Source organism: Poecilia reticulata, chromosome 5 (genome assembly GCF_904066995.2).
Source record: "Poecilia reticulata chromosome 5, P_reticulata-male-v2, whole genome shotgun sequence".
Lineage (NCBI taxonomy): Eukaryota > Metazoa > Chordata > Actinopteri > Cyprinodontiformes > Poeciliidae > Poecilia > Poecilia reticulata.
Window position 1 is genome coordinate 20,070,606 of NC_088834.1, and position 13,317 is coordinate 20,083,922.

The 13,317-nt window shown below is 40.8% G+C and overlaps 2 protein-coding genes across 4 annotated transcripts in view; one reads left to right on the forward strand and one right to left on the reverse strand.

The window, feature by feature from the left end:
• Positions 1–1,240: 1,240 nt before the first annotated feature.
• Positions 1,241–5,821, reverse strand: LOC103465312 (uncharacterized). 2 transcript variants are annotated; one of them, XM_017305009.2, is made up of 6 exons: positions 5,579–5,821; positions 5,244–5,318; positions 3,357–3,392; positions 2,941–3,102; positions 2,776–2,859; positions 1,241–1,820 (listed from the first exon to the last, which is right to left on the reverse strand). In XM_017305009.2, the coding sequence occupies exons 1-6, from the start codon at positions 5,675–5,677 to the stop codon at positions 1,383–1,385; spliced, it is 894 nt and encodes a 297-aa protein (XP_017160498.2). In that variant the 5' UTR covers positions 5,678–5,821; the 3' UTR covers positions 1,241–1,382. The 2 variants fall into 2 exon arrangements, with proteins under 2 accessions (XP_017160498.2, XP_008408222.2); XM_008410000.3 differs by having other exon boundaries at positions 3,357–3,395; positions 5,579–5,820.
• Positions 5,822–7,860: 2,039 nt separating this feature from the next.
• LOC103465311 (growth/differentiation factor 11) overlaps positions 7,861–13,317 on the forward strand; it is a 38,096-nt gene continuing 32,639 nt past the window's right edge. For both annotated transcript variants that reach the window (XM_008409998.3, XM_008409999.3), the window contains exon 1: positions 7,861–9,046. In XM_008409998.3, coding sequence (XP_008408220.1) covers positions 8,632–9,046 — 415 coding nt within the window. In that variant the 5' untranslated portion in view covers positions 7,861–8,631. The remainder of the gene's footprint in view (positions 9,047–13,317) is intronic.

The window sequence follows — 13,317 nt, forward strand, 5'->3', positions numbered from 1 at the left end:
TTATGTTGTGTATCTTGGCAACCAGAACGATAAACACTCAAGTATTAGTGCGTGAGCATAAACATTACAAAGGCAAATACTTTGCAGCTTGACAACAACATGACTGCTAAATGCAGCTGAATGCACCGTCGATATCCATGAATTCATTAGTATTGTCTCATTAGGAGCATTTTTACGTTAATCTAACGTGATATGTTTCAAACTTTCATAATTTGTCCTCGATCTGGAAAGAAAAACGTGAAACAAACAGTGCGCTAAGTGACATTTTAGATAATATGTATTAAAGTACTTCGTGCAAAAAGTACAGGAATCATTTCATTATGAGTTCATAAAATAGTGACTATGTTTGTGTTCATGCATCACAAAAGACACAGACCGGTTTACAGTTGCCTTAAGCACTGAAGAGAAATGCGACGTAAAAATAGTTTACAGCAACAAGAGACGTCCAAACAGCAAGTTCCACAGAAAAGTGCAAACATGTAATTGTCTCCATGTAGACAGACTGTACTCATTTATCCTGCTGCACTTCAGAGGATCATTTCAAACGGACGCATTCGGCTGTGAAAGGAATGCTGTTGCTGTTGTAATCTGACAAACGTCTGACCTTAGAAAAAAAAAAAGTGCAAATGCAACCATATTTTTAAAAACTTTCAGAGCAAAAACATATCAAAGGGACCGTATAAAAATATCTTAAGACTGAAGAGTATATCTAGATGGTGTTTTTAACCATAATTTATAAATCCCTAGTAATGACGCGCCTAGCATCGTGTGATAACATGCGAAGACAGACATCATAAATCTGCTTCAAGTAAAAAGAATTGGTCTGTTTTGAAATGAAACAGTAAAACCAAAACAGCAACAGTCCACGTCTGGATTCCTGCAGAGTTTTGGATACAGATAAATCCGGATGACAAATATCTCAGCAGTTTTCCCTCTTTATCCCCGTTGAAAGAAGCAAAGGCCGACTTCGGCATTGTTCTTGGCAACTAATATAAATGTAGTCTGTGGGTTTCACATGGCAAACCTGAGCTTTTTTTTGTACCGAATATGTACTACAGCGATTTGGTTACAAAATTATAAATAACGGCGAAGGAAAAATATCCGTTTAGTTCAAATCGTGACGACCGAATGACTCATGTGCGACAAAGAAAAAGCTCGTTCTTGCCTTTTTCGGAAATGTTTGGCAACCTAGCTTAAAGGGCAACTGAAACGGTAAACATTCAGTGTAAAACGCAGCTGATGAAATGTTTTTGATTTATTTAATCAGCTCAGATCAAAGTTTTCTCTGATGATAATTATAAAGGAAAAGCTCTTGAATTTTACCAGACGAAAAGAAAAGAAAAAAACAAAAAAAAAAGGTTCACCTTTAAACTCAGATGAATTTAAGACAAAACGCAGCCGTCCGGGTTGGAGGAGTCTCGGGTCTGGCTGTTGTCAGCTGGACATTTTTCTTTGGCCTCTGAATCGTGAGGCAGGTCTCCGTCCCCGGGAAAGGTCCGGTCCTGCTCCGGAGTCTCGGCGGACGCATCCTCGTAGGCACTTTTGTCCGAGTCGTTCCTGTCAGGAGACGGATCCCGCCCGTCCCGGCGGTGGCTTTCGTACGGCCTCTGGAGAACGCCGTCGGTGTCGACGACGCCGTCCAGGGCTAGAGACGGCAGCGGGGCCGGGAGCTGGTTGACCATCCGTCGTGGTTTTGTGAGAACGCCCCCTGCTGCCCGTCCCCCTTCCTCTGGACCCGCCACCCCGCCGTTGGCAAGCTTGGTGCTGCAAGGTTCGCACAGCAGGGAGTCTCTCTCTTCTTTATAGTGGCTGGTTGCCTCCTGAGAAGAGGAGAAATCACTCAAGTAAGTAGCTGTCACTTCAATGTATGTTTTAATGCTCTTAAATCTTAAGTTCTTTGTATAAATTGCCATCTAAAGAAGGTAAATCTGAGAATTTAGTAATTATGTACATATGAATGAAAAAGGTGTGTAAAAATCCTTTTATGTAGTCAAACCAAATCAAAGTTTATTTTTGCAGCACATTTACGACAACCTCAGCTGACTAAAATGCTCCACAGTAATTACAACATAATAAAATTAAGTTTGATTGAAAATAAAATAACAGGGTTTCCCCCTCAGTATATTATAAGCCTGGTGGGCCGCCAGGCTAAGCAAAATTTGTTTATTAGATATTGCTAATAAAGTCTTCCAAGTAGTGATATTTTCAAATTTCCTGTCAATTTGAAACATTTTTAACTCAAATACACAGAAGACAGTGAATGACTCCGACCACCAGGCTTAGAAAGGTTCCTGTGGGAAACCGTGAATAAAAAAATAAAAAATTTTTAAAAAGAAGCAACCAGTAAAATGCCAAGAAAATAATAACACGAATAGAAACCTAGATATATTTAATTGCGCCAGATTTTAATCTTATAGAAAATGTTTGTGTGGAGCTGCAGAGAAGAGAGTCACACAGGACTAGAGGACTCGGTGTTGTTCTACAGACAAAAAAGTCATTTATTGTACCAACGTATCTATAAATAGAGAGGACAGTCTAGTTGTTATATCTATTTATTCAAGAGCATTTAATATACTTCAGTGTCTCTTCCTAATTGTGGTTGGAAAAAGCTTTGAAAACATCCACTGTACAAAATCTTTACTAAAAAATGTGTTTGCTTACATAAATAAATCATATTTTTTATGCATGTAGGCATCTAAATATTCAAACCCTTTATCTGTCAATGCAGTACTTCACCAACATTACATCGAGTTCTCCCTTCACTTCCTGCTTTACCTCTCTTAATCTCTCCACCTCCTTCATCAGAGAGCAAACCAGGCTCTCCAGTTTCCTCTTCTCCTCTCTCTCGCGTTCCAGTGCCTACAAATAAAGAGAAACCAGTGTAACGAGGCGACGCGCGGCTTGTTTTAATACAGTCAGGACCCAAAAGCTGGGCCTCACCAAACCGGCCTGTCCAGCTTCCCTCTGGGCTTCGGCCAGCAGCTCCTCTACGCCCTCCAGAGAGTCCTGCAGGACGTCCACCTGGAACAACAGAGCCTCTCGCTCGACCTCCAGCCCACGCAGCTCCTGCACCGCCTCGTCATAGCTGGCCTGCAGCTCCAACTGCGACACGCACACACACACACACACACACACAGAGCAATCACAAATCAGTGTGGGCGAATTCAGCAGAACGCACGCCACAGTCCGAGGTAGAGCGACAGCTCAACAAGCTCTCAGAGGAGACCAACCCTATGAGGGAGGCCTTGTGTTGCTCCATATGTTCAGAAATATGTTTTCAGAATCACTCCAGGTTTTTAACTCGTTAAACTTTAAGCGGCTTTTATTTTTCTTAAGTCAGTGGGAATAAGAGTCACCATATCTGGGAGTCCCATGAAGAGGTCCTGGTCGGACTGCTGAAAGAAAGAAATACAGAATATTTGTTAGTTTACAGAACATGTTCACACAGATTAGAAAAAAGAAATCAGCTGTATAAATCGGCCTGTAGCGATGATAAATTTTTCCTAGACGATAAATTGTCCCAGAAATTATTGAGATAAACAGTAATATTGCTGTTTTGAGAGCATTTTCAAATATGAATTGATAATGACACAATAATGCAACCAATAAACATTTTCTTTCTTTATTACTTGAACTGGAGAACCGTTTAAACATCCAAAGTAAAACACAACAACCAAAACCATAAATAAAACGGATTATTACAAATATTAATCATCAGAATGGAAATTATTGAACTCATTTTAATCTATTCTTTATTTGTATATTGTCTGCCAAACCAACTCTGGACTAAAACGTAAACACAGAGAAGCAGGAATGCACCGCTTGCAGTTTTCTGGCCGATTACCAAGCTATTAAATTCCTGACCTGCCAATTCCTATTTTGACTGATAACAATTTTTTTTTGTCTAAAATGTTGCTAAACGTAGCAAGAAAGTTGACAAGTTTCCAACAGTGAGATGACTATTGTTAACTGCAAACATATAGACCTGATCCGGTGGGCCGGTCTGCTACTGAAACCTCTCTCACAGCAGAGCAGAAGTAACGGTTGATTTAAATATTTTGCTGAGGTAGATAAAATGGGTGGTTAAGATCAGCTTCACATGTAAAAATCGGCCGATTTCCCAAAATTAGGGAAATCGCCACCGATAAATCGACTGGCCAATAAATCGGTGCGTCCCTACAGAGAAGGTCTGGACTGCAGAGTGAGCTGCAGGTGGCAGAGTGAGAGGACAAAAGCTTAGTTTTCTACCTCCACCTCCTGACTTTCAGTGACTACCTCCACTCCACTCATCAATCAACTACTAGTTATTACAGCAAATGACATTTTGCAACGTACTTGGTGCTACAAAGTTTGGAAGCAACTGGAAGCCACATGAAGTTTGGAGATCTGCCTGAACAGAAAGTTGATGAGCTCCGCAAAATACGTTCCTCACGGCCAGCTGTCCCTGCTATGTGACTTTACGTGGCTTACCACCTTGTGGCTTAGTTGCTGTTGTTCTCAGTCACTTCCACTTTGCTGTATACCACTAACACTTTACTGCAGAACAAGGGTGGCAAAGTTCAATCCTCAGGAGGAACTATCCTGCAAATTTTAGATGCATGCCTTCTCCAACACAACATTCATTGTGACTATTTGTGATTTCCATCCTGAGTAAATGGCTTACTCAGGTCCTGTAGTAAGGCATTTATTTGATTCGTGACAATGTTACATAGCAAGGAAATTTGCAGAATGGACTTCACTGAGCTAAATCTCATATGCCAGTGGACAAGGATTTAGTTTAACATGTATCTCAATCTTGCTAAAAAATATATATATATATAATATGTAGGCACACAATTGTTTTCTTGAGAGCTCTATATGGGTCTCTAGGGCCACATAAATAGCTATGGTGGGCCGGATTCGGCCCCCTAACCTTGAGTTTGACACACCTGCTTTATACAATACAGTGTTAATGATGTTTTGAATTATTTCTAGACAGTTAATAATTGAAATAGATATATTCTATACCGATTAAAAAATAAATAAAAAAAGAAATACTACATAAAAGCTGTTTTGAACCTGTACCACAGTTTGGATATTTTTAGAAGATGCCAACAATGCAGAAAGGGATTAAATATGGCTTAAAAGTAGGTTACAACGTGTCAAAACATTGCTGACACTCCGTAATTGTAATCCTAGTGTTGCAATGATAAAGATGACAAATAGCGGGTGGAGGACACCATGGCAGCGCATGAATCTCCCACCTGGCTGTCAGTCCTCTTCCTCAGGGTTCCCGTCCTGCTGTCGCTCCGGGGCAACCGTCTGGAGGAGCTATCCGTCTGAAAGAAACACAAGAGTTAGCATCCTCAACCAAAACACAGCAGGCTAATTTAGCTAGTAATGGGGAAGTGACGCGAAGCCTACAGGCCAAACACTATATTTTATTTAGCTAGCTGCTGTTTTATCATACAGTCTAATAAGCACGCAATGCTCAGCTTGTCGTATTTCATTGTTTTAATCGGCTGTAACCGTAGCACTGAACAGCAGCTTTAGCCCTGTCATTAAACAGTAACGACGTCTCCGTGATTTTTGACCTCACCTCCTTTATGATGCTGCGCAGGGACTCATCCTCGCTCATTCCCCGAGAAACAGTCCGCTTCCTCGGAGAACCACTGCTGTCCAGCGCGGCCGAGTGCATTTTTTTTTCACACTTTATATCGAGTTCTTCTTTATAAAAGAGACGCCCACGGCTCTACTGGCGCTGGTCTGGACTGTTGTGAGGTGTTTGGTTTCTACGCAGCAGCAGCGCAGCGACGCCCAGGCTGTTGACTACAGGAAGCCACAGGGACCAAACCGTTTAAAACGCCACGCCTCCTCTAATGCTTTACGATTGCGGGTTTAAAATTGGGCTTTGTTTTATAGTTCAAGCGAGCACATGACGAGTGGGTGATGAAATTAATTATTGCCCAAGTTTACCACGTGTAAGTTGAGTTTGACGCCTTAAATATGCATTAAATGACTAAAAGGTTTATTTATTTCTGACATTTTGTTCAACAAGTAGTACTACAAAGACTGGGTGATGTGTTTTCTTTGTGTTAGTTTATTTGACTATGGCTTTACAGCTAATTCAACGACCTCAGAAAAGTAGCAAACAAAAATATAACCGTAAAAGCTGTAACTTAACATTTCTGTATTGATTGTAACCGTCAGTCTTTTGCCAGTCCTTGATTTCCAGCTGAAATGCAAAGACAGAGTCCCAGTCTTCAGAAATGTATCACTTTACTGGTGTCACTGACTGCTTGGTTGGGCCTCCTTTTGCATGAATTACTGCATCAGTGCGGTTTGGTATGGAGGAGATCAGCTGGTGGTTCTCTTGAGATTAACACTGGCTTTGGGCTCATTTGCATTTCGGGGTTTACTGTCTATCTCTTCCACCATACCAGAGGTCTGCAACCTGTGGCTTATTAGACGTGGTTCTTAATAACTTTGAAAATGTTGAGTTGTGCTGTATTTCTTTGGTGTTTTCATGCAATATAAATGTAGCATTTTCACCAGGAGTGACACTAATAGAGTAAGAAATATTATTTTATATGAAGTTTTGTCTGCAGGTTGCAAACTACTTTCTCTTTTTAACGTCATGTTCTGTGAAATGTAATATCTATTAGAAGAACACTGAACCTAGGAATATTTTTTTTTCAACTTTAAAGTCTTTCGTATTAAAAAACAACTTATTTTGTTTCAAAGAGTCATGTTGCTTTTGTGGTTCTAAACAAATTTTGTAACCAAAGGCAAAATTTGCTCTTATGGTTGTAAAGATTGCAGGTCCCTGCACCAGACCATTCTGTGTAAATGTTCTGTTTAGGGCAGGAATGTTTGCGGGGTAATTAGCCACAGTGATACCATAACCATTAAAACAGGCTTTGGTATGTTTGGTAGTGAGAGAAAGTAGCAAAAAAAGTAAAACGCAGCTTGATTGTAACCGTCAGTCTTCTGTCAGACCTTGATTTCCAGCTGAAAAGCAAAGAAAGTTAATCACTTTTCTCTGAAACATACAGTTATCACACTTTTTCCTTTCACTCAACTTTCCAATACTGTGCTTGTGTTTCTCTGTGAGTATCCAGCTTCTTTAGCAATGATCGTCTGTGGCAGACACTTCTTGTAGAAGATATGAGTGGCTGAAATATAACCGTAAAAGCTGTAACTTAACATTTCTGTATCATATATGTATTTTTTTATTGTTTATGTGATGTTTTAATTTTCTCAAAAGGGGAATTATGTTTTAATCATAATTAAAATGCTTGAAATATTTCCTTCTGAGAGTAACGATTCTATATCATGCACGAATATAATGTTTTTAACTAAAAAACTAAAAATAAATTAACTTTTTGATGATGCTCTAAAGAGAGCAGTGAAAACGAAGCCGTTGAAGCTGCAGCTGTCACTTTGAACCAGCAGGTGTCAGTGTTGAGTCAAAAATGCAGCAAAGGAAACTGTTAAAAGCGGTAAAATGTTTCTGGAATAGAAACTTTTACCAAAAACACCCGCAGACACCAAGATATAAACAATTATAACACTAAACATATTTCTCTGACAAAAGCCATTTTCACAAGGTTGGGTGTAATAGAAATCTATTATAATTTGGAGCTGAAAAACAATTTTTTATTGTTGTTTTTATTCATTTAAATGCATTTTATAAAAAAATATTATTATTATTATATTAAGCATTTCCTCCTATATGTCTATTTCTGGAGACTGGTTAATATATAAATATATATATTTTAAGTGCTTATCTTTAAATTGAATGTTTTTGCATAAATACCCCCACTTTCCGTTAACGTGATTAAACCATTATGTGCAAAATGCACAAAATGCACTGGTGGAGACAACTGAAGAATGCGAAGGCAGATTGTTTTTATTTATTTATTTTAAATGCACCATAAATGTTCATGTCATTTATGAGATCTGGTGAATTGGAGATAAGCCCATTCATTCAGCTCATATTCAATGCACTCCATTTAAAAAGCAACAAAGCGCGGAGCTTGAGCCACTCGTTGTTCTAATGCCTTAATTGGCCAATATTTGTAATGTAGGTGCATTGCCAGTGAACTGTAAAACATTTATGCTCCCATAACAGCGCGTCCTCCCTCCCTTCGCTCTGTCCCTCTTGACTTGGTGACAGACCTAAAAGCCTTTTGTTGCAATCTTAGCCAATGGAGACGGATTACGACACCGAGCTGCTGAGATATATAAAGAGCCCCTTTTTGACCGCACTTGCACATTTTTTTTTCAGTGACACTTCTGCACATGCACACACCTCCATGGACTACATTGCACACGGGGACCCCACAGCGACCATCACACGCTGCAAGTGAGCTGGCTATGCATTCATCAAGCAGATAATTTACCTTTCAATCAAAAAGAGCTGGTCACACACTGGAACGCACTTTTTTTTGTTGAAAACTTTATTTCAGAACCTCCTGCTGCAGAAAAGAAGAAGAAGAAGAAGAAAAAAAAGCAACCCACTTCGGGCTGATTGTGGATTAGATGCATGTCAATGATTCGGAGGCTTTTTTAGGCTGAGACAAGGACCCGAAAGGATATATTGAGGAATAAATCAACTGAAAGAAGCGAAAAAAAGTTTCCTCCATCATCATGCCGAGGTACAACTTCTTCCCATGCTTACTGGCGCTCATCTTCCTGGGACTGTCAGGGAGCGACGAGCCCAATCTGCTGCTGCCTCCTGCCAGCGAGCCGCCCACGGACGCGGGGCTGTCTCTGCTGGACGAGGACGCTGGCTCCCACGAGTGCTCCGCCTGCGTTTGGAGGGAGCAAAGTAAGGTGCTGCGGCTGGAGACCATCAAGTCCCAGATCCTGAGCAAGCTGCGCCTGAAGCAGGCGCCCAACATCAGCCGGGAGGTGGTCAACCAGCTGCTGCCCAAGGCGCCCCCGCTGCAGCAGCTCCTGGACCACCACGACTTCCAGGGAGACGCGTCGGCCCAGGACGAGTTCATGGAGGAGGACGAGTACCACGCAACGACGGAGTCCGTGATCACCATGGCCTCGGAGCGTAAGTAGCTTTAGCAAATGAGTCTCCAAATGTGCGTCCTTGTGCGTAAAACGGACCTGGGACAGCTTGGACAGCGGAGTTGCTCCTTCTTTTCTTTTTTCTATTTTTTTTTCTTCATATTTTTACATTCCTTCTGGCTGCGTGCAGCTTTCTGATAAAACAAGCCGAGCGAACTTGCTTAGAGGTGGCTGTCAAATAGTGCAAATCTGAATAATCAATAATCAGGACCCACGTCAACCAGGAGCAAACAGCTCCTAAATGGCCTGTTAGTTTTTATGATGGTGATGCTGATGGTGGTAATGATGATGGGGCAGAATATTTAGCAGTCAGGGTCAAACTTTTTCCTTGTTTCCACGTTTATGTTTTACAGAGAGAAAACGCGCGTTGAAATCACAACATTAAGACTTTCCTCCCTCTCTGCATCCTGTTATCTTTATTTATTTATTTATTTTTTTAAACGAGCTAAAATCTTTAGTTGTCACCCATTTAAAGGACCCTCTGATTGTTGCCTCCTGGAAATTTGCTCGTCCTCTTATAGTTTCCCATAAATCCACAGGCAGGCCCCTCTGAGACATTTTATAAAATTACCGTTCAACCCTGACAGCTGTGCTCTATCGGTCTTTTATAGGAGCCTCTACCGGTTTCCCTGCTGTTCATCGCAGTGAGAAAAAGTGTGTCCAAAAAGCTGCCATTGTTCCCCGTCATGCAGCAGGCCCCCCCATCGGTCGTACTTGCCTTTTAAATGCGGAGTTTATAGGCGCAGTTTTTTTTCCTCCTCTCTCTCTCTCTCTCTCTCTCTCTCTCTCTCTCTCTCTCTCTCTCTCTCTCTCTCTCCCTCCCTCCCTCCCTCTCTCTTTTAACCTCAAGTACACAAAGAGCGAAACACTTAGGGTCGAGGGGAGTGTGTGACCTTTTCCTGGCAAATCGTGGGGCTCAACAACATTTACACACGTAATATATTCTGCGCACGCACTTCCAATTATAATTCTTTCCTTTGTGAGCGGCTATCTAAACGGCATCGGGTGTCTCATGAGCATCCTTTCTCATCTGTCAGGAGAACAAGACATGCTAGCTGCTCTGAAATCCGTCTAAGTGGAGGATTAAAAGGTCAGAATGTTTTCTGGTGGTGGCAGCATCGTGCTGTGGGGGGTGGGCTTGTTTGTGCCTTTGTTTTTGTTCATTTCAGTAACTCACGTGAAAAGCATTATTTAGAGCCTTTATTTTTGTTAATTATAATGATTTTTTTTTTCACTTGCAGGCAATGAAAAACATTTAGGATAAGTACATCGTTCCAATAAAAAAACAATGTTTAGTGTAGAGAGCATTAAACATTAAGCAACAGATTAAACCTTTAAAATGCGTTTAAAGGTCGTTATTTTTCAAAAGGTGCTTCTAATTTGACGTGTGAGCCTCATTTGAATATTCTAATTTAGTGAACATGACTGCAGAGTTAAAGGGAACGTTGTTGGAACAAAACATGAAGCATCCCTTTAGGAAAACAAGCTCTAATCAGTGCCGATGGCAGCATCATGCTGTGTGGAATTTTCCCTTGCTGGCATCCCTCTCCAGCTGTCAGGAATACAAGCTGCTAGCTGCTTCGTACACACTCTAAGTCTCTCTATGTGTCTTTTTCCGGCTCGATGAGAAGTAGATTGGGATTTTTCCCGCTACATTTCCCTCGTGTTGTTTACGTTACCCGTTACCTTCTGTCATTGGACTTTATTGGAAGTCTCTGCTTGAGTCCTTTGCAGGACGTGTTTAGAAATGATTTGATGCCTCGTCGACGCACGTGACGCCTCCTAATTGTGCATTAATGATGCCAGCAGGAGAGGCTAATGACCGAGATCATCCAGACGAATCGGTCATGTTTAAGGCCCCTTGCTTTCCTCCTCTGTTTACCTCAGTTTCCAGCATCCACCCTCCTGTTCCACCCCCACCTCCTTCCCCTGCAAGTACCCCGCAGCTCCTTATTCCTCTTTCTTCACCCTTTTTCCTCCAGCACTTGTGGAAGAGTTAAGAGAGAATGAGTGCATCCCTGTTTTCTTTTTTTTTTTTTTTTTTTTTAGCCCATGGTGATTAGCAATCCCACAGGATTATAAATGCCTTTTTCTCTTTCTCTGATATAGAAGGAAAACTTCAAACACTATTCCCTGCGCACCTCCAGCCCAATCACCCTTTCATGGTTGTGCACACTGCCTTTGATGGGCCATGGGGGTTCACACAATACATTCTGAATTGGACCTGTGCCTGAGTTGCTTCTTAGTATTCACTCAAGGTACGTGGATGCTGGAGTGGGGGTTGAACAGGACCCTGCTTCCTGGTTTCTAATTAAATATCATGGAAAAATGAGTCTATATGTACCATGTGAAGGATTTAGTGCACTATCTTCCTCGTTACAGCTTACTGTAACAAATGCTTCGCATGCTGCATGAAAAGGCACTCGTTGCTAAGCTGTTTACCGCGACACTATTTATTGCAATTTGACATGCAGTCTAAAATATTTGCAAAGATTTAAGTGTGCAATTGGGCTCGGAGCTTAGTTTGTTGTTTTCTTGAGAAACTCGTACTCCTACTCAGTCTTAAAACTTTGTTTGCCTCATCCTACTTTTGCGCGTCACTCTTTGTTTATGCGCTTGTGGTGAGATTTCCCGAAATGCTCTGAAACGTTAGCGATAAACCAGAAATGTTCCCATTCTGCAGACAGAGATCCTTACGCTTAATGTCTCTTGTTGTCAAGTCGGAGTTACAAAAAAATAAGAATGTTTTTTGTCTTTTTCGAGCAAATTTATTTTCTGGATAAATATGAACGTTCCAGTCTTAATTTCAGAACTGTTAAAAAGTAAACTTCTTCCTTACAGATTTCTTCTGTTTTTGGGGGTTTTTTGTTTTTGCTTTTTTGTCATTTACACTCATGTTTCACATTATCGCCCAAATTTCAATACCAAACAAAGATATCAAAATGTTATTTATGTTTATTAAGTGAACAAAAAGCTTTCCAAACCAACCTGGCACTCCGTGGAAAAGTAAACTAGTTTTATCAGACATGAGCAGCCTTTTTAACGACTCACCACAGAATCTGAACTGGGTTTAAATCTGGACTTTAAGATTCCTTGTGTCGTTATTATAACTTAACATTAAGATTGAGCTTAAAGCAACATACTGATGGCCTGACGTTCTCCTTCTGGATTTTCTGCTAAAGTTTATGGCTGCTCTATTTACTAATCTTGCAGCAACAAATTGGCCCAGACCATCACACTGCCACCACCATGTTTGACCGTTGCCGTGATGTTCTCTTTCTGAAACGCCGTCTTAATGTTATGCAAGACGAACAGGATACACACCTTTCAACAACAACAACAACAAAAAAAGACGTTTGTCTCTCCAATCCACAAAATATTTTCCTAATAAACATTGAAGATGTTTGCAACTATGAGATGGGCCATGAAGTTCTCTGCCGCCTCTCAGACGTTGTCCTGGTTTCTTTTTCTGAGCTTCCAGATGAGTTGCTGATTCTCTCCTCCTGTAATTTTTAGAATCGAGGTTCATTACTGTTGAACGTTTTCTCTAACTGAGGATGAAGGCTCTCTGTGTCATTCAGTGAAGCCTTAGGAACGGCTTTGTAAGCTTTTCTGATTAAACTCAATGTTTGTTTATCATTTCATGATGAGTTTCTGTCTGGCATCGTTCAGCCTGGGTTCATGTTGTAAGACAGGTGCTGTTTGGGTAGTTTCTCGGTTCAGACACTTCCTGTCTGGGTGAGGTTAGTGAAAGTGAACAATCTTAATTTCAGTGCTATACCTGGTGAATGGCAGGTGAATTACTCGATAATCTGAAACATAGAAGCGTAACAAAAAGTGTCGACAAAAGATTTTAAGGGGGAACATTTTGTGCAATGTTTTGTGTATCTGAACCTTTAAACATTTGTCCAAAATGTGGACTTTCTATGTATGTAGACAGTTTTATTAACTCCCCTGCTCAGGAATCATCTTTTAGTTACGTGACATAATAATTTTTACACAGATCAACTAACAAATTCAACTAGCTAAGCCCAAACATAACAAGTAAGTAACAGTTTAAAGAAAGATTTTAACCAAATACTGAGGTTTAGACATCAAGCCTGTCTCTTCTCACCTCAGTAACAAATGCTTTTTAGTAGATTATTATCAATTTCACTCATGCACTTTAATTAAAACTATTAGAAGAACCTTTTTCCACCCAGCAGAGATGAAGCTCTGGGTGCGCTAGCTGCCTTGCACGTCAACACACACGTT

What these genes read in the sequence shown, in the direction of transcription:
- LOC103465312 (XM_008410000.3), bottom strand. Translation starts at nt 5,677, where the DNA reads ATGCACTCGGCCGCGCTGGACAGCAGTGGTTCTCCGAGGAAGCGGACT. An exon ending in TGCGCAGCATCATAAAGGAG is followed by an intron (nt 5,319 to 5,578) that starts GTGAGGTCAAAA and finishes TGTTTCTTTCAG; the next exon opens with ACGGATAGCTCCTCCAGACG. An exon ending in AGGTGGAGAGATTAAGAGAG is followed by an intron (nt 1,821 to 2,775) that starts GTAAAGCAGGAA and finishes TCCTCTTCTCAG; the next exon opens with GAGGCAACCAGCCACTATAA.